The sequence below is a fragment of the Ovis aries genome, chromosome 14 (assembly GCF_016772045.2).
Source record: "Ovis aries strain OAR_USU_Benz2616 breed Rambouillet chromosome 14, ARS-UI_Ramb_v3.0, whole genome shotgun sequence".
NCBI lineage: Eukaryota > Metazoa > Chordata > Mammalia > Artiodactyla > Bovidae > Ovis > Ovis aries.
This window is the reverse complement of record NC_056067.1, coordinates 53,165,656-53,184,010: the sequence shown is the minus strand read 5'-3', so window position 1 is coordinate 53,184,010 and position 18,355 is coordinate 53,165,656. Positions and strand designations below refer to the sequence as shown.

Here is an 18,355-nt window from a genome sequence, read left to right as displayed (position 1 = left end):
CCATGCCCTCGGCAACACTGGAGCCACAGATACCAGACTCAGAGCCTAGGCAGACTCAGAGACCTGGACAAATAGAAGCCCCGAGACCCCAAACCCAGAGGCCCCCAGAAGCCCCCCAGCGCCCAAAGGAAGGGTCAGCTCCTTTCCCCCACACCTGCACGTGAAAGAGACAGAGGCACACTAGAGCCAGCCAATATACACTCACACACAGCCACAACAGTGACAGGGATGTGGCAAAGCCAGGCATAAGTCACAGACATAACTCTTTGGAAGACATACAGACAGATGCTGACTCACGGAAGTACACATGAAACGCACAATGACCCACAACGCCAATGTAGGCGTAGGTAGACTCTCTGAGGCAGCAGGCAAGTAGACAAAGGGACATATGGAGACACACATCCAAGTGTGAGACCCAGAGGGTCCCAGGGACAGGTGTGTAAGAGAACCACACACACAAAGCACAAGGCAGACACACAGAAGTCTGGTATCCTGAGACATCTCCAGGAAGCACACGGAAGATGGACGTAGAAACTAACACAGTTAAGGGATACAAGCCACAGATAACACCCACAGCAGACCACCGGGACCTCAATGGCTGTAGCGATACCCTATGACCCACAGAGGCACAGGCGCATGGACGCGTGCACACACACACACACAGCCTCCTTCAGTTGGCACCTCATTTGTCCCTCCTCCTCCTCCTCCTCTCCAGCTTCACCAAAAATTGAGCAGTCCCAGGGCTCTCTGAACCTCAGTGCTAGAGGCATGTGTTGAGAGGGTGGGGGCAGGGAGATGGCCTTGGTCACTTCAGAGCCACCTCCGCCTGCTGCCCCGGCCCCATGGCTGCGGGGGCTGCTATCTGTGAGCAAACTGTCCTTGGGGTCAGGGACAGCAAAGAGCCAAAGGTCAGGTCGATGCCTCCCCCAGCCCTTCCCCCAGAGGTAACCGGCTCTTGGGGGCAGGAAGGAGAGGGGACAGGACACAGCAATTCAGTTGTTTCAGCTTCGAATGCCCCACTGGCTAAGGAAAAGATACATTCAATAAGAGGCAGAAATGGTGCCTTTAATGGTCAAACACAGCCAGTAACCCCCTTCCTCGGCAAGAACCAGACTTTAGTAGAAATCCCCCACACCCTAACCAGTCCTTTCTGGTTTCTCCAGGATCAGAGGGAGAATGGGCTCCAGGAAAAAAACAAAAAACAAAAAACAAGGAGTATCCTCATCTCTACCCCTCACTCAGCTCACACCAGAGACAGGGATGACACGGCCAGCACCGGGGCTGCGGTGGCCACTATCTTGCACAGTGGTACCCGGGTGATGGCAGTCCGTCAATATGGTGGCCATCACAGCACCCAATGGGCCAAAGAAGATGTAACCAAAACGGTGCCACCATCACATCCAGAGGCTCAGCCGAGAGGCTGGGCATCACAGCACCCGAGGAGCCAACCAAGAAGTCATCCCAGAGGGTGGCCATCTGAGGACCCAACAAGTCAACCTCATCACATAGATCAGTATGGCCGTCTTCACAGTACTCAGTGGGCCCACCACGATGTCAGTGGCAGCTATCATAGTACTCAGTGGATCAACACGATGCCCAGTGATGGCAGTCACCATGGTGAGCAGTAGGCGGACCAAGATGTTGACAGCCTGGAGGAGCAAGGCATCCTCGCGGAAAAGGTCAGGCCCTGAGCCCGATGGTATGAGCTACAGCCGGATCCCACCCACCACGCTCCCACCTCACCCCTGCTAGGATGCGTTAAGCAGAGAGCGGGAATAGAGGCCCTGGTAGTAGACCCCAGACTCCCCACCCTCTGCCCCGTAGCCCCCAAATCCCACGTCCAGCTTGGGGGGTGCTGGCGACTGTTCCGACATCAGGTTGTTGATGGAGAAAGGGTGATTGAAGTTGTAGGGCGCATCCAGCTTTAGCTCCCCTGGGAGCTCCAGGCCTGTGAAATAGGGTGTGGAGGGAGCAGCGGGCGAGCCACAGTCCAGAGCCCCCACTTCGTCCCCACCCTGGGCCTCCGGCTCCGGGGGCGGGGGCTGCGGCTGCGGCGTGGAGGCCACAGTGGCGGCAGGGGCGGCGGCCGCGGAGGCCGACCCCGCACTGTTCCTGGAGGCCGAGCTCCCGCCGCCCCCTTTCTTCACCTTCTCCTCCAGCTTGAAGCGCTTCTGGCGGCGTAGGTAGCAGCCGTTCTCAAACATGTTACCTGAGCTGGGGTGCAGGGCCCAGTAGGAACCCTTGCCCGGCTTGTCCGGGGAGCGCGCCACCTTGACGAAGCAGTCGTTGAAGGAGAGCGAGTGGCGGATGGAGTTCTGCCAGCGCTGCTGGTTCTCCCGATAGTAGGGGAAGAGGTCCATGATCCACTGGTAGATCTCGCTCAGGGTGAGCATCTTGCCCGGCGCCTGCTGGATGGCCATGGTGATGAGCGAGATGTAGGAGTAGGGCGGCTTGGCGTGGGCCAGGGGCCGCCGGTACCCCTTCGGCATCTCCTTCCCGTGGACCAGCCCCGGGCCCGGGCCCGCGTACCCTGAGCTGCTGCCTCCACCCGTGCTGGCGCCCAGGCCTGGGAAGGTGGGCCCCAGGGGCGCTGTGGGGGCTGGGGGCGCCAGGGGTCCAGTGGGCAGTGGGGAGGCAGGGAGCCCCCCTGGGGGGTAGGGAGAGCTCAGCGGGTTCAGGGTCATGTAGGAGTTGAGGGGGGCCATGGTGGGTACTGGGGTCACCGGAGAATAGACCTGTAGGGAGAGAAGGAGAGATGGCAAGTGGTGAGCCTCTACTCTGTTGGTAAGCAAAGCGTCGCTGGGCCCATTTTGGGACCCTCTGTCTGTGCGTCTTGCTCTTCCATCGTTACCTGCCTCTGAAAATGGCTGTCTCTTCAAGTCTCTCTCTCTGCCCCCTCTTCACGCACCCCTCTCCCTGACCCCATCTCCCACATCTCATGTCCTGGAGTGCACATGCTTTAAGTGGTTCTCAAAGTGTGGTCCAGGACACCCTGGGGAGTTGTCTGAGACTCTTCTTTGGGGATCAGCAAGGTCAAACCATTTTCGTATAATGCTAAGATGTGACTAACCTTTTTCACTTGGTTACTCTCACGAGCGTACAGTGGAGTTTTCCAGAGTCCACATGACATGGAATATTGCAACAGACCAAACGTAGAAGCAGCTAGGAAAATCCAGCTGGCTTCTCCTGAACCAGACACTAAAGAGACGGGCAAAAATGCCACTGTGCCACTCCTCCCCTTCAATGTCCTGAAATACAGTTATTTTAATAAAAATACACACTGCTTATACTAACACATTGTTGCTATTTTTAAATGAATGAATGCCTATTTTTAAAATGTCTCAGTTTTCACTTTGAATGTGGTAACAACCAATATAACCCTGATCAATAAAAACTGTTTGGGGTCCTCAATAATTTTAAGAGTGTGAAGAGGTCCTGAGACCAAAAAGAAAACAAAAAAATTGAGAACTGCTGATTTATCTAATAGTGGAATCTACGTGTGTCCTTTCTAACCATCTTTTAGGTTATAAAATCATAGCTTTATAAGTCAAAGCACCTGAAAATCAGAAATCACATATTTCCACCTAATATATGTCATCTGTTTATTAAATGTCATCAAATCTAAGCTTCAGTAGTATTTTAAGTGTCAATAAGAATGGAAAAAAACATTGTCAATTATAATCCCCAGACACCACTGACTGTAAAATCCATTCCATTTTCAGAAAGGTTCAAATGGGGGGAAAACATACATCTTCTCTCAGGGAAATAAGGTAGACATTGCTATGTCTTTGCAAGTAACTATCTTGTCTCTCAAATATTCAACTGACCACCTACTGTGTGCCGGGCACTACTCCAGGCACTTCCCAGGAAAGTTCTGCTCTCATCCTTGTGACCACACTATGGGGGAGGCGCTATCATGACACCCATTTTTCAGCTGAGCAAGCTGAGGCCCCAGAGAGGTTGTCCAGGAGTCACACAGCAAGGAAGGAGAAGAACTGGGATTCTGAATCCAGGCAGTCTGGCTCCACATGGGTGTTCTAGATCTAGCTACAAAAGCAGTGACTAAGACTCGGAAATGCCTGCTCTCAGGGAGCGTCAGTCTAGCAGGAAGTGAACAAGGTAAGGAAGCAAAGTACAAAGCTTGGTGGATGGGGACTTCTCATTCTGTGAGCATTTATCCCTTTCATCCAGTCTTCCATCCATTCTCTGGCAATATTCCATCTGTCTGTCTGTCCTGCTTCCTGTCCCGGGGGGTAGGGTGGGTCTCATGGCACTGGGGGTGCTGCTCTAGCTCTGATGGGAACCACCACTGAGTCAGTGTGTCCCATCTCACCCCTCTGTCACTTAAGAGTCTGCACAGACCAAGGCCCAGAGGGAAAAAGGAACTGCCAGGATCACTCAGGGAGCCAGAGACAGGTGGTAACCAACCCCAGGTCTGCATTCCAGTAGAGAAACTCTCCCCTGTCTTTTCGCGTGTCTATCCAGGTAGCTCTTTCTACTTAGGTCTCTTTGACTCTCCCTGTCGGCATTCTATGTGTCTGTTCACCTCCTTCCCCGTCTCGGTACCTCTACACTCCTTCCCTCTCTCCCTCCCTCCTCTGTCTCTCTCTCCCCGCCTCACCCCCGCCCCCACGCTCTCTCCCTTTATCTCCGTCTCTCTCCTCCATCTCTTTCTCTCCCTCCTCTGCCTTTCTTTTCACATAAAAAGACACTCACAGCCCCCACCTCTCTCTTCCTCTGCCCCCGCCCATCTCCCTCACATCTCTTTCTCCAGTCCTTGGAACTCTCTCTGATTACCTTCCTCCTTTCCCACCCACCCCTCTTTCTTTCTCCTTCAGTACATCTTTGCATCTCTCTGCCCCTTCCCTGGGCACCACCGTCTCTCTAGAAGTCTCACATTGAAATTGGAGCCACAGCTATTCCCCTCCCCCATGCACTGGTCTCCCCTGTGGTTGGCTGGCTCTGGTCCCTCCCCAAAAGTAAGGGAAAAGGGTCCTTTGGAGAGAGGGGAGGTGTCGGAACTCAGGGGGATCCACAGAGAGAGTTCCTGAATCCCTCTATGACCCCTGACACTTCTCCAGCTCAGTCAGACTCTTGTATTGCAGAGGAAGACAGACTGGGACCCCAGAGCCCTTCTTTTCTGGCTCCCCACCCACACGGAAGTCCTTCTTGAGGTCTGACCTCAAGCCTCCAGCTGCCCTAATCCACCGTCAGCTTTCACACGCCCCGGGGCTGGGATGAACCCCCAGTGTCCGGGTCTGAACCGGATCTCCCCTGTGAGGGCGGGGCTGAGACTGGGGGGGAAGCCCTGAGGGGACCTGCACCCCCACCCCAGGAGGCTGGAATTTCTCCCCTTTCATTTCCTTATTGTCTCTGGAGGAGGGTGTGACAGGGAGCAGAGGGAGGCGGTGTGAAGCCAGAAGCTAGTTTCTAATCCTGGTCCCAGCCTAGGACCTCAGGTGGCCCCTACACTCTGAGAGGCTTTAGGTTCTCCATCTAGAAAATGGGGTTGGGGGAGCAGTTGGACCAGCTGACTTGTGAGAACTGGGGGGATGCCTGAGGACTAACTTTCCAGTTTCTCTTCAGACAAAGAGCTAGCCTGGTGGAGAGGGGTGCCATGACCCCAGCAGAAGGGTGCGGTGGGCAAGAAGCAGTGTGGGGTTCCCCCCAGTGCTCAATTGCTGAGTGAGTGCAGAAGTTTCTCCTCTCATTGTTCTGACCCAGGTGGAGGAGGTGATTTTGTTGATGGGAAGGTTGAGGAGACCCTCACACAGTACGTCCATTTCCAGCCCCCTACATGTCATCTCTTCCAAAATATGCCCCCAAATGATGACCATCTCTAGACTGTCCCTCAATTTCAGAGACAACTTCCACACTCCTTGTCCCCTAAGCTTCAGGCTGTGCCCCAAATAATGATTCCTTAAGCCTAGAGCCCTGCAATTTACTTTTTAAGATACACCTCCAAAACACTGATTTGTAGTTGGTATCCTTAGAGCACACCCCCAGGATCTGAACTATGCAAGGCGTTCAGCTGAGATTCTCCTACTGTCTGGAAGCCTCCACCACCAACCTGGTCTCTGCCTTCCCCACCCTAGAACCGACATCGCCTCCACCTCTCAATGCTCTCAATCCCTTCCCTGCCCCACCCCACGTGCACCTCACACCTCCACAGCCCCAGGACTGGCCCCTCCTGGGCACCTTGCCAAGCCTTGCAGGCCTGGGTATCCAGGAGTCCCACCCTACAGCTTCAAACCCCAGACCCAGAACTCAGGCACGCTGGGGCCCATGTAAACCCCAGATCTTAGTGTCTTTGGAGAACTCAACCCCTGCAGTCCCACATCCCACCTCAAGCCCACAGTCCCCATCCAGGTTAGAAACCCAAGTATCCAGACCCCCATAAACTTCTGACTAGGAGCCTGTCCCGCCTCCACTTCATAATGTTGACTAGAGAGCAAGCAGGCTAAGACGGAGTCCTTGCAGCAAGAGGAATGCAAGTTAGACCTGGGGAAGGACTTTCCATCAGCTAGGGCAAGCGAATTATTATTCTCTGCCCCCTATTCCAGGGAAGTCTCATCCTGTCCGAGATGGGACTGGTGAGGACATTAGCAATTTGTGGAGATCAGTGGAAGGTGGGGTGGGTCGGGGGTGGGCGAAATCTGAAACCCTCCAGACTCCAGCAAGGAGAATCCCTGCTGAGGGTTTCTCTAATAACACTTAGACCCCTGAAGTTCAGCTGGGAGGGGTGAGGGTCAAGAGTAGGGACCTGCTAGGTGGAGACTGACCCCCTCTGCTGCCAGTGCTGTTGCCCCTACCCCCTGCTCTCAGGATCCCGACTGTGACTGCATCTGGAGCCTTATCTATCTGAGCCCCAGCTCTTAAATTACCTGTTATTTCACACTCTGCAAACCAAGCTTCATGTCTGACCACCTTCATCTCTTATCCTTGAGCACCTACCCCTATTTCTAACTTTAAAATAGAACTCAACCCCAGTCCTTATCCCAGAACCCCAATTCTTACATCTACCCCAGACCCCCATCTTTAACACTAAATTCTAACCCTGAACTCTCAACTCAGACTCCTCTTAATGGTGACCTCCCTCTCCCATCTCTTATTCACTATATTTCTCCCTAATGTTGAACCCGGTTGCCTAATCCCTCAGCTCTGTCCGTATCCCGGAGCTCTGATTCCTATCTTTGGTTTATTCATTTTAATTCCTTTTACTTTGGGTCCCTGACACTCAGCCCTCACGTATGAGCTATGACTTGACCCTTGGCAGAATCTTCCTTACTCCCATTTAAGCCCTCACGGCGACAAGCCTGCCTAAACCGCGCTCCCATGCATTGTCCCCCGTCTCTGACTCCTTACACCTGGTCTCCGTGTGTCCAGTTCCCCCGCTCTCAGGTTCTATTTGGGGCCACCGTTGGAGTCCACACCCAGGTCCTTACCCCCATTTAACCCCGCACCCTGATTCCTGCCCGCCCCCCCTCCCCCGCCAATTCCCGCTCCGCCATCCCCGAGGACACACCTCGCCCGCCTCCGGGTAGTAGCTCCACTCGGCCAGGTCGTGGGCCTCCATCTTCACCGAGCCCAGCATCCCCCGGGCCTGCGCCCCCACCCGCCCCCGCTCCGGCCCGGGGAGAACCGAGAGTTTCGGATCTCTTGGCCGGCACTGCCCGAGTTCCGACCCGCGCCCGTCCGTCCGACCGCCCAGGGTCCCAGTCGTCCTGGGCGCCGCGGGAGGCGGCCACGCTTTATAGCCGGGACACCCCCGCCCTCCCCCGCCCTGGGCTCCCCTCCCGCCTCCCCGAGGGCGGTGCGCCCGGATTGGGGCGCCCCCTGCGGGATTGCGAGGAGACAGACCTCAGGCGCCGGGATCCGCAGCCCGGGGACGAGAGAGCTGGGGACGGCTGAAGAGTGCGGGAGCTTTAACTGGGAAACAATTGCTCATGCTAAAAGCCTCGAGGGCAGAACTCTAGGTCGCTTCTACTTAGGGTTTTCATCATCTCAACTGGAGCAGGCGAACAGCCAGCAAGACTTGTTGGAGTGGAAAGGGGGCTCAGAACCGAGTGGTCTCCAGAGTGGTCTCCGCTGTGTTACTATTACTATAAAGACCGGTAGGAGACCCTCGAAACCACATTTCCCTTTGGACGGACTGGAAGACTGAAGCGTCTGATAACTGGAAGTGCTCCAGATTGTGTAAATGGCCAGGACACAAGGTGGAGGGGATCGGGGCCTCTGCTCAGATCCCACTGAGACTGCAGACAACCTGCAAGACCTAGGAGCTTCGCCTACCCGACTCTGTTCAATCAAACATCAGCCGTCCAGGGAACGAGAGTCTCCGTGAACTCCATTTCCCAGAAGCCTCCAGCCCCCTTTCCGTCCCGCCTCCTGTCACAGGACTACATTTCCCAAGAGGCATGGCGCCCGAAAGCCGGAAATGAAGGTCCGCCCGGGCTTCGCAGAGGGGGAGGGCGGAAGGCCGCTAGCGCGGTAGGGGCGGAGGCGCTGGTACAGAGTGGACTCCATTTCCCAGCGATCCGCCGAGTGCTGTGATTGCGTAGTGTCACGGCGGCGAGCGGAAGATGGCGGCGGCGTCTGTGAAGAGGCGCTGCTGAGGGGGCGCGAGGGGGACGGAAGCCGGAGCCGCGGTGAGCGGGGGGCGAGCAGCGTGGGCGCCAGGGACGAAGGGAGGAAGGACTCTGAAAGGCTAGGGGCGCTGTCGGGGGCAGTGAGGACACTGAGAGGAGAAGGGAGCAGTGACGCTCGGGACCCCAGTTTCTGCCCAGCTTTTGGACCCAGCCGTGGCTCCCCAGTACCCTCAGGGCAAAGTTCCAGCGTGGCCGCCAAGGCGCGTCCGCACCCCCCGGCCTCAGCTGTACCAATTTGTTGGTCCCTCTTTTCGCCCAGCTGCACTGGCCTTTCGATTTCCTCAAACTCGCCATACGCTTTCCCGCCTCAGGCTTTTTGCACATGCCGTCCCCTCTGTCTGCAACATCCTTTTACTCATTCCGCCTGGCTGACTCCCATTCATCTTTCTGATCTTGGCACCAACGTCACTTCCTCTGCGAAGCCCTCCTTTCCCGCCCTCCATCCCGAAATCCGCCTGTTGGACGATCTCATAGGTCGCTGTTCCTTTCCTTCATGTCACTGGGGGGTCTCACTTGTTATTGAACCTTTATTTGTGTGGCTTGTTAGTCCTGTCTGTGACCATGAGCCCCACGGTGGGTAGGGACTGGGTGTCTGTCGGTCTCCGCTGTGTTCCCAGCACTGCGGAATCGCGCTGAAAACTCCCAGTTAAGGTTCGTTGAATGAATGAACGATTCTCGGGGGGCCACTCTGTGTATGTAAGGGAAGTCGTCGTACTCCAGGTGGAAGTGGGGCGGCAGGACTCTATAAGGAGCACAGCGAGACGGAAGGGAAAACGATGATTACTGTTGATAGCAAAAGACTACAAACCACCCCCAGATGTTATTTAGTAGGGAGATTGGCAGGGAAAAAACGGATAGCCGTCAGAAAATAAAATATGAAACTGTAAAAAGGAATGAGGGAAGGGGGTAAAAAAGGAACCAGAGACAAAGAATGTACTGCAGCATATATTAAGGGAAAAGCAGAATGGAAAACAGTGTTTATCATATGCTTCCTTTTTGACAAAAGTAGAGGAAATATTTGAAAGTGAAAGTCGTTCAGTTGTGTCCGACTCTGCGACAGTCCATGGAATTCTCCAGACCAGAATACTGGAGTGGGTAGCCTTTCCCTTCTCCAGGGGATCTTCCTAACCCAGGGATCGAACCCAGGTCTCCCGCGTTGCAGGTGGACTCTTTACCAGCTGAGCCACAGGGAAGCCCAAATGAAGTAAGGATATACATTTAAAAAAACCAACAGTGGAAGAGGAAGGACACCAGGTAAAAAGTTTGGGTGACTCAGTGTATTCTTATCATGAAAAGAGAAGAAAATTCATCATGAAAGCGTTCATTGTGTTCTGCTGGGAAACAGCAGTATACTGAATTGTTGGGTGGCTGTGACCTTTAATTTGCATGAACAGAGCTGGGGGGCAGGGGAAGCAGTTCTTTTTAGAGACGCAGTCCAGTGCACTACTGAGAAGGCTAGGTTCTGCAGCCAGGCTGCTGGGTCTGCATCTTACAAGTTATGAGCCTTTGATCAAGTGATTTTACTTCCTTGGATTTCATATATCCACATCTGTAACATGAGAATTGGGGCTTCCCTGGGGGCTCAGTGGCAAAGAATCTGCCTGCAGTGCAGGAAACTGAGGTTTAATCCCTAGGTTGGGAAGATCCCTTGGATGAGGAAATGGCAACCCGCTCTAGTATTCTTGCCTGGGAAATCCCCTGGTCAGAGGAGCTTGATGGGCTATAGGGTGTTGTGAGGTTTAAATAAATTACTGGGTGAGAATTGTGCCCAGCGCATATTAAATGTTCAATAAATATTAGCTGTTATTTTTCAAGCATTCCCAGAGCCAAAGGGCAAACTAAGGGATAGTGAGGGATACTAAGCCCAGTGATTGTTGAAGCCCTTTGACATTTACTCAGCAGATTTTTTTTTTTTTTTAATCTTTTGGTCACACTGCGTGGCATGTACGATCTTAGTTTCCTACCAGGGATCAAACCTGTGTCCCCTGCATTGGAAGTTCAGAGTCTTAACTGCTGACCACCAGGGAAGTCACACTCAGTAGATTGTTATTGAAAATTTACTAGATGACTTCCCTGGTGGCTCAGACGGTCTGCCTACAATGCTGGAGACCTGGGTTCAATCCCTGGGTTGGGAAGATCTCTGAAGAAGGAAATGGCAACCCACTCCAGTATTCTTGCCTGGAAAATCCCATGGATGGAGGAACCTGGTAGGCTACAGTTCATGGGGTTGCAAAGAGTTGGACACAACTGAGTGACTTCGCTTCTTCTTCACTCAGTGCCAAGCACTGTTCCATGCTGGGGATAAAGTGAACACCCGCACCTCTTCCCTCATGGAGCTTATAAATATGTAGTGTGTTTATAATGATCCATACCATGGAGAAAAACAAAGCGACACAGACGGTGAGGGAGAGTAAATGGAAATTTGAAATCAGATGGTCAGAGGAGACCTCGCTGCTGGGATATTTGAGTTGAGACCTGAAGGAGATAAGGAGGAAGGGAGCTGTGGCAGTATCTGAAGGGAGGGGTAATCCAGGTAGAAGGAAGAGAAGCACAAAGGCTTAAAGGAAGGGGTATGTTGGTGCGGTGACGAGGAGGCCAGAGTGACTGGAGCAGAAAGAGCCAAGAGAAAGAGCAGAAACAGAAGAGCCAGCTCACGTAAGGTCTGCCCGGCCGTGGTGAGGACTTAACTTGGCTTTGACTCTAAGCAAGATGTGGGGGTGACAGGCAGCAGGGAGACCAGGAAGGAGGCTGTTGGACAGTCATTCATTCAGCAGATACCTGTTGAGTATAAACTGCTGTGTACGGTATATTATGGTTCTTTCAAAAGATGCATCTTTTTCACTTCCTCAAATTATTAACAGTTTTCTGCAATAGCCTTCAGATCTCTTTCCCTGCACGTGAAAATAGCTATACTTAATGTTTACTATGTGTGTTAACTCAGCTAATCCTCACAATAGTTCTGGGAGATCACCACTGTTGCCATCCCTGATTTACAGAAGAGACAGCTGAGAGCCAGCTGTTTCTTGCCTTGACAAAAATCAGTTGGATCGTATACATTCCTCTGTGAGGCAGCAGAGTGTCACTGTCATCTTTTCATGATGATAGTTCTTTGAGACCCATCCTTTTTTTCCCTATTTCCTCCCTTTTCTGCTTTTTGGGTTTTCCTTCCACTCTTTTTTTTTTTTTTTTAACAAATACATATATTTTGCCTTTCTTTTGTGAAAAGGGAACATAGAGTAAAGATTGCCTTCACTTTGTTTTTAATTTAGTATGTGCTGGAGCCCACTGTCTATCAGCACACAAAAAGATTTGCCTCATTCCTTTTTACAGCTGTGTAGTATTTTATTTTGTGGATGTATCACAGTTTTTCAGCCCGTCTCCCTATTTGAGAAGACTCGGGTTGACAGCGGTCATTTGCTACTGGGAATAGTGTTGTAATTGATATCCTTCTTATTTCTTGATTTTTGCCAGTGTGACTTTGGGAGAGATGTCCAGAAATATCCCCCACTTCTTTTGAAACACAGTGTCATAATATTCCAGAAATTGGCAGAAGTGTAATTTGTTTGATTAGGCCTTCTCTGATGTATTGAGTACTGACCTACTGTGTGGAGGACCCAGCTGGAGAGACGAAGGGCACTGAGACCAGAGAGAGGTGGCTGCTCTGCGTGCATCTCTTCAGTCCTCCAGCGGTTGTTTGTGGTCAGCCTGCTCTCTGTAAAGTACTGGAGGTGAGGCTTGGTTCTCCACGGGGTACAGCCTCTGAGCCAGGAGACATCAGTCTCCCCCAGATTATAGCCCCAAGAATACATACAGTCAGATCCAGACTCTGGAAGGAGGAGGGGCTTGAAAGGACCCAACAGGCTGGGAAGGAGGGTTGGGTCCTTCACAGACAGTGGAGTAACGGCCCAGAGCTTGCTCCATCCTCCTCTCCAGCAGGTACCGGGCCGCAGCCATGGCAGCCAGCAGTGGGGACAGCGTCACACGCCGGAGTGTGGCATCACAGTTCTTCACTCAAGAGGAGGGGCCTGGCATCGATGGCATGACCACATCAGAGAGAGTGAGTACCGAGAGAGAGGTGTGGAGTGGGGAGGCCCGGGCCCTCTCTGGGGGCACCACCCCTAGCTGGAAGATCTCAGGAGTGCCGTAGGAGCTGGGCTGACCTGCCTTCCACCCTCCTTCCAGGTGGTAGATCTCCTGAACCAGGCGGCACTGATCACCAATGACTCAAAGATCACAGTGCTCAAACAGGTGAGGGGAAGAGGGTGACGCTGGGCTAAGCAGGACAAGAGGAGCCGGGATGGGAGCCTCGGCAAAGAGGGCACGGGTACTGACGCTAGCATCCGCGTCTAAGCGCTCGGGATATGGCACTCAGCGCTGCTCGGCCACACCATCGTTTAATTCTCACAAAAGCTCTCTGAGGCAGGGTAATTTCTTCTCTGTTTTAGAGAAAGAAGTAGAGTCTCAGAGCTTAAATTAGCCCAAGGTCACTCTGCTAGGACCTGACAGAACTAGGACCTGAATGCTGGATTCAGACTCCAAATGCTATGCTTTTGATCCTCAAGTTTCTTCTCCACCAGAGTCCTGTCCAGTGGGGAGGACCTGCAGGTGACCCAACAGTGGGGACTCAGAGTAGGCAGGGCTGACATGGAGGCGCCTTGGGGGGTGTGGGGAACCTAGAGGGGGCTTCTGACCCAGCCTAGTGGCGGGAAGTCAGGGAGGGCTTCCTGGAAGAGGGAGGTCTGAGCTGAGACCTGGAGGAGAAGGAGAGAACCAGGCCAAGGGAAAGAGGGAGAGTGTCTTGAGCAGAGGGCAGAGTAGCTTGTACAGAAGCAAAAGAGGATGAGGAATTAGGGGGTGCTGAGTGTGGTTCAGAACAGGAGGCAGGTGGAGTTCAGGGGACCCCAGTTCTACCTGTTCTGCACGCCACCCCACCTCAGCAGTGAGTGGGGTTCTGACGGGGCCTCCCTTATGGGGTCGTTGTCAGGGCTGTTCACCAACAGTGCCTTGGCTCGTAGGCAAGAGCTTCTGTGAGAGTGTTTTTGGGAGGGGCTTATTCCAAAGAGCCTGGCAGGTATTACACAAAGGCCTCAAGAAATGGGCTCTCCCTGTGATAAAATGCCTGCTGAATTGCAGCAGTTTAATGGGGAGTAGAAACAGAAGGGGCGTGGAGAGAATTGCTGGATGAGCCTCAGGAAGGTAGGAGTCCCACGGCACCTCTCACGGTCACTGGTCCACTAGGACCTGCGCCGCCTTGTAGCATCTTCTTCTTAAAGCCTCACAGTAGCCCTGTAAGCTAGTCCACTAGGACCTGCGCCGCCTTGTAGCATCTTCTTCTTAAAGCCTCACAGTAGCCCTGTAAGCTATTGTTTCTGGTTCCCATTTTGCAGAAGGGTAGACTGAGGCTCAAGGGAAGCCGCTTGCCTAGGCCATGCTGGGAGTTGAGCTGAACCTGAGCTGAACGTATCTGCTGCCCCCATGCGGGTTTCTCCTCCGCGTGCCTGTCTGTACTGACCGGCCCCTGGTTTTATATTTGTGTCCCCCTCTTTCCCGATGTGCCTCCAGGTGCAGGAACTGATCATCAACAAAGATCCCACACTACTGGACAACTTCCTGGATGTGAGTGGCCAACAGGAGAGAAGGGGTATGGGTGTAGGGATAAGGGAGGGGATCCTGGTGCAACTCTGACCCACCTTCCTCCTGACCCTGGCAGGAGATCATCGCTTTCCAGGCAGACAAGTCCATCGAAGTGCGCAAGTTTGTCATCGGCTTCATCGAGGAGGCTTGGTACGGGGCGCTGCAGGGCACGCGTGGAAGCGCCCCTGCTGGAGTCGGCCTCTCGGGCTCCTGGCCTGCTCCTGCCCTGAGAGTCTTGCCCTCCGCTTCCCACACGCATTCTCCCTCCCCGATTCCCCAGCAGATACTTAATAAGGTCCAAGTCTCAGACTCGTCCACTCTTCCTCTGCTTCTTTGACACTTCACATCTACATCATCAGTAAGGACTGCCGACTCTGCCTCCAGACTGTAAACAACATCCGACCATTTTTCAACCATTTCCCCTTGCTGTACCAAACATTTTTTATTCAATCCTCACACATGGGATTCTTTGTTTGGCCCATTTAACTGAAGAGAAAACTATGAATCAGAGAGGTGAAGTGAGTTTCTTAAGGTCACACAGCCAGTATGTGGCAGTGCTGGGATTTTAACCCATGTCCATAACACCATTGCCCAGATGCTCAATCTCCCATCTTTTACTGGGAGAGTTTTTTTTGTCCAATTGAGGTATACTTGATTTATAGTAACATATTAGTTTCAGATATACAACATGGTGATTCAAATTTTTTATAGATTATATTCCACTCAGCTATTGTAAAATATTGACTATATTCTCTGAGCTGTACAATATATCCTTGAAGTTTATCTATTTTGTATGAGGTAGCTTGTACCTCTTAATCCCCCTCCCCCATCTTGCCCCTCCCCCATTCCCTCTCCTCACTGATAAACGCTAATTTTGTCTTTTTTTTAACATGTTAGCATATATAGCACTTTTGATTTTTAAAAATTTAACTGTTTTTCCAAACAAGCAAAAAAAAGTGATATTTTTTTGAGGTATAGTTGATTTATAATATATTAATTTCAGGTAAGTAACATAGTATTTCAGAATTTTCATAGATTACTGGGACAATCTGTGGTATGTTTTCTGAGTTTGCCAAAACACTTTTTGTTCCAGATATGTATCACATGACTGCTATGTGCCAGGCATTTGTGTCAGGCTATAGAAATAGAACTGGATAAAAACAGATATTGTTTCTGCCTTCATGTAGCTGATGGTTGAGTTTCATATTTTTTGACTGATTAGCTTAATATTTAACATAAAATTGTAACGTGATGTAAAAATTCACATTCTGAGCTCTGGGTATAGCCTTGAATTTATTCATTCACTGAACAAATATTTATTGAAGGCCTTTTCATTCTTTCCTTCAACAAAAAATGAGAATCTGCTAGTACTCGGATGGGAAAGAATCCCCTACTTTCAGAGCCCTCCATCTTAGGTAAACAAATTAGTAAACAGAACTCATGATTACATAAGACAGAGTGCTTTAAAATATTAATGACTAATATTTGTTGAATGCTTTCTTATACCCTTCTAAGAGCTTTACATGTATTGTTGCAGTTTTCACAACAGGCCTCCAGGCCTATTCAAAATGAGACAAAGGTGCTTGTTCAGATTCACACCCGTGGTCTGGCACTGCTGCCTCTTAGGTGAACTGTGGGCCCTAATAGCACGAGAGAGTGGGCGTTGCAGGACCAACCTAGACCACGGTCGAGTTCACCTATGTCCGAAGGTACCAGATGCTGGCAGACACGACGGGTGCCTATCTGCCTTCCAGTCTTCTGACACACTGGCCCTGATTTCCCTTTCCTGGCAGGCCGCAGGCTCCCATCACCTGTACAAAGGCTACCTTGACCTTGCCTTTCTTCTTCCATCCCCAGCAAGCGAGACATTGAGCTGCTGCTGAAACTGATCGCGAACCTCAACATGCTGTTGAGGGATGAGAATGTGAATGTGGTGAAGAAGGCCATCCTCACCATGACCCAGCTCTACAAGGTGGCCCTGCAGGTAGGGGCTCCCTGCCCGCCTGGGGTTGCCCCAGCCTGACAGGCCTCATTCGCCTCTTAGAGCCCACAACCAGCGTCATATCCCGTCTTCCGAGGTCAAGATGTGCTGTCGATCTTTAGGGACAGACAACGAGGGGCTCTGAGTTCTAAAGGCCCAGGAGTTGCCATTAACCCATCTTTCCCTGCATCCATCCATCCATTTATGCATTCCGCAAACGGTCCCTGAGAACCAGGTCTTGTGACCAAATGGGCCAGCTGGGTCCACACTGTGGTGCGATGTACATTAACATTATTGAGAGGAAGAAATCCATTTACTCTCTTGCCACCACCTTGAGAGGTCGGCATTGTTGTTCCTTTGGCCTCTTTAAGATCTGAGCCTCCAACACTCAGCCTTGTCACTACCTCTGAACCTTATGAGGGCAGGACCAGGCCTGGCGTGGTCACCACTGGGTCCTGTCCCCCGCATCACCTAGCCCAGGGCCAGGGACGGAGTTGTAATTCAGTGAACATGTCCCCAGTGAATGTATTTATCATCGTTGATGGATCTCTGAGTTGTGGTGGAGTTGGTGATTGGTGTCTTGTCCCCATCTGCCTGTCTGTCTGCCCCTCCCCGGCCCACACACAGTGGATGGTGAAGTCACGGGTGATCAGTGAGCTCCAGGAGGCCTGCTGGGATATGGTGTCGGCCATGGCTGGGGACATCATCCTGCTGCTGGACTCTGACAACGACGGCATCCGTACCCATGCCATCAAGTTCGTGGAGGGCCTCATCGTCACCCTCTCGCCCCGCATGGCCGACTCGGAGGTGCCCCGACGCCAGGAGCACGACATCAGCCTGGACCGCATCCCTCGTGACCACCCCTACATCCAGTACAGTGAGTGCCCCGTCAGCTGCTCCCATTGGCCTGGCACTGCACCAGCTCCCTCCTCTTCCTTCCCCCTTTCCCCCTCTCTTCTTAGTTTTTCATTTCTGGAATCAGTTTAATACAGCCCTGATGCCACGTTCAGATCTCAGCGTTACCGCTCTTACTCACGTGAGCTGGGGCAAACTACTACTTTCTGAACTTTGTCTTGCTTTTGTAAAATGAAAGTGGTAATGGTACCCTTCCAGGCTTGTAGTGCTGTTCCATGAGAATGTGAGCACTCAGTAGTAAATACCAGCTGGTTACACAGTTTTTCTGATTGCAAACTATAAAAGTAGCACAGGCACGTTTTAGTGTCAGGCAATAAATACGGAGGAGTAGAAAGGGAAATTACTTCCTTCCCCGGTCCTGCTCCTCAGAGATGAATACCGCTAAGAGTATTGTTTCCTTTCGGACCTTTTCTCTGCAAAGACAGGTATTTATATGTGTGTGTTCATAGTTTCTGTGTTTGTTGGGTTTATTGTTTACAGAAAACAGGGCCATTCTTAATACTCCCAGCTGAGAGGCATGAAAGTGGAATGGCTTGTGTTTGAATCCCTGCTCTGCCTTTGAGCACCCGACCTGTTCTCTCTGAGCCTGTTTCTTCATTGGTAAATCTGGAGTCGTTACTATGGCATCTCCTTTAGGGTGTTAGTACGAGCTTTTTGGTGAGTTTATATGGCTGGCGTAGTAAGCGTTCCACAGATATTAGATGTTCTTCTGGATTGTTTGACCACGTTTTGAACTCAACAAAAATTAAGTTGCATCTTTTCCAAACAGTATCATGTTCAGATGTTACAAAATATTCCATTAGAATGCCTATATTACATTCTCTATTTTATTCACTGTTTTGTATAATGTCGGATCCAGTAGGTTTTTGCATGATAAATGTCAGGAAAGATACTTGCCACAGTTGTTTAGAGTTAACTTTTGGTGACTGGATCAAGGAACATGGTGGTTCAGAGAATTTCAAGTCCTTTATCTGTGTGTTGCCACATGTATACATATTCAGAGTTTTGCATCAGTGCAGTTCAGACAGATTCCTTATAGTTGGATATGTTAAATTATTTCTACTTTGTCAGTATTGCAAGCCCATGCTTTGAGCGTCATCTCTCGATTTTTATTAATAGTATTATAGTCAAACTCATCACGCACTAAATCTCCTGAGTTTTTTCAGCCAGTCACAGC

The 18,355-nt window shown here is 51.5% G+C and overlaps 2 protein-coding genes across 11 annotated transcripts in view; one reads left to right on the top strand and one right to left on the bottom strand.

Moving 5' to 3' along the window:
• Window positions 1-1,044: 1,044 nt before the first annotated feature.
• On the bottom strand, window positions 1,045-7,726 carry FOXA3 (forkhead box A3). Of its 2 annotated transcripts, none has more exons than XM_015100605.3 (2): window positions 7,526-7,726; window positions 1,045-2,735 (listed from the first exon to the last, which is right to left on the bottom strand). In XM_015100605.3, the coding sequence occupies exons 1-2, from the start codon at window positions 7,592-7,594 to the stop codon at window positions 1,749-1,751; spliced, it is 1,056 nt and encodes a 351-aa protein (XP_014956091.2). In that variant the 5' UTR covers window positions 7,595-7,726; the 3' UTR covers window positions 1,045-1,748. The 2 variants fall into 2 exon arrangements, with proteins under 2 accessions (XP_014956091.2, XP_042088139.1); XM_042232205.2 differs by lacking the exon at window positions 7,526-7,726 and adding an exon at window positions 3,071-7,453.
• An 833-nt stretch (window positions 7,727-8,559) lies between these two features.
• SYMPK (symplekin scaffold protein) overlaps window positions 8,560-18,355 on the top strand; it is a 33,151-nt gene continuing 23,355 nt past the window's right edge. Inside the window, exons 1-9 of one of the 9 annotated variants that reach the window (XM_060398130.1) lie at window positions 8,560-8,648; window positions 9,811-9,902; window positions 12,220-12,376; window positions 12,585-12,705; window positions 12,831-12,896; window positions 14,211-14,264; window positions 14,359-14,432; window positions 16,140-16,266; window positions 16,891-17,140. In XM_060398130.1, coding sequence (XP_060254113.1) covers window positions 12,601-12,705; window positions 12,831-12,896; window positions 14,211-14,264; window positions 14,359-14,432; window positions 16,140-16,266; window positions 16,891-17,140 — 676 coding nt within the window. In that variant the 5' untranslated portion in view covers window positions 8,560-8,648; window positions 9,811-9,902; window positions 12,220-12,376; window positions 12,585-12,600. Of the gene's footprint in view, window positions 9,300-9,810; window positions 9,903-12,119; window positions 12,377-12,581; window positions 12,706-12,830; window positions 12,897-14,210; window positions 14,265-14,358; window positions 14,433-16,139; window positions 16,267-16,890; window positions 17,141-18,355 lie in introns of all 9 variants that reach the window. The other 8 variants (XM_060398128.1, XM_060398132.1, XM_027978507.3 and 5 more) reach the window with 8 other exon arrangements.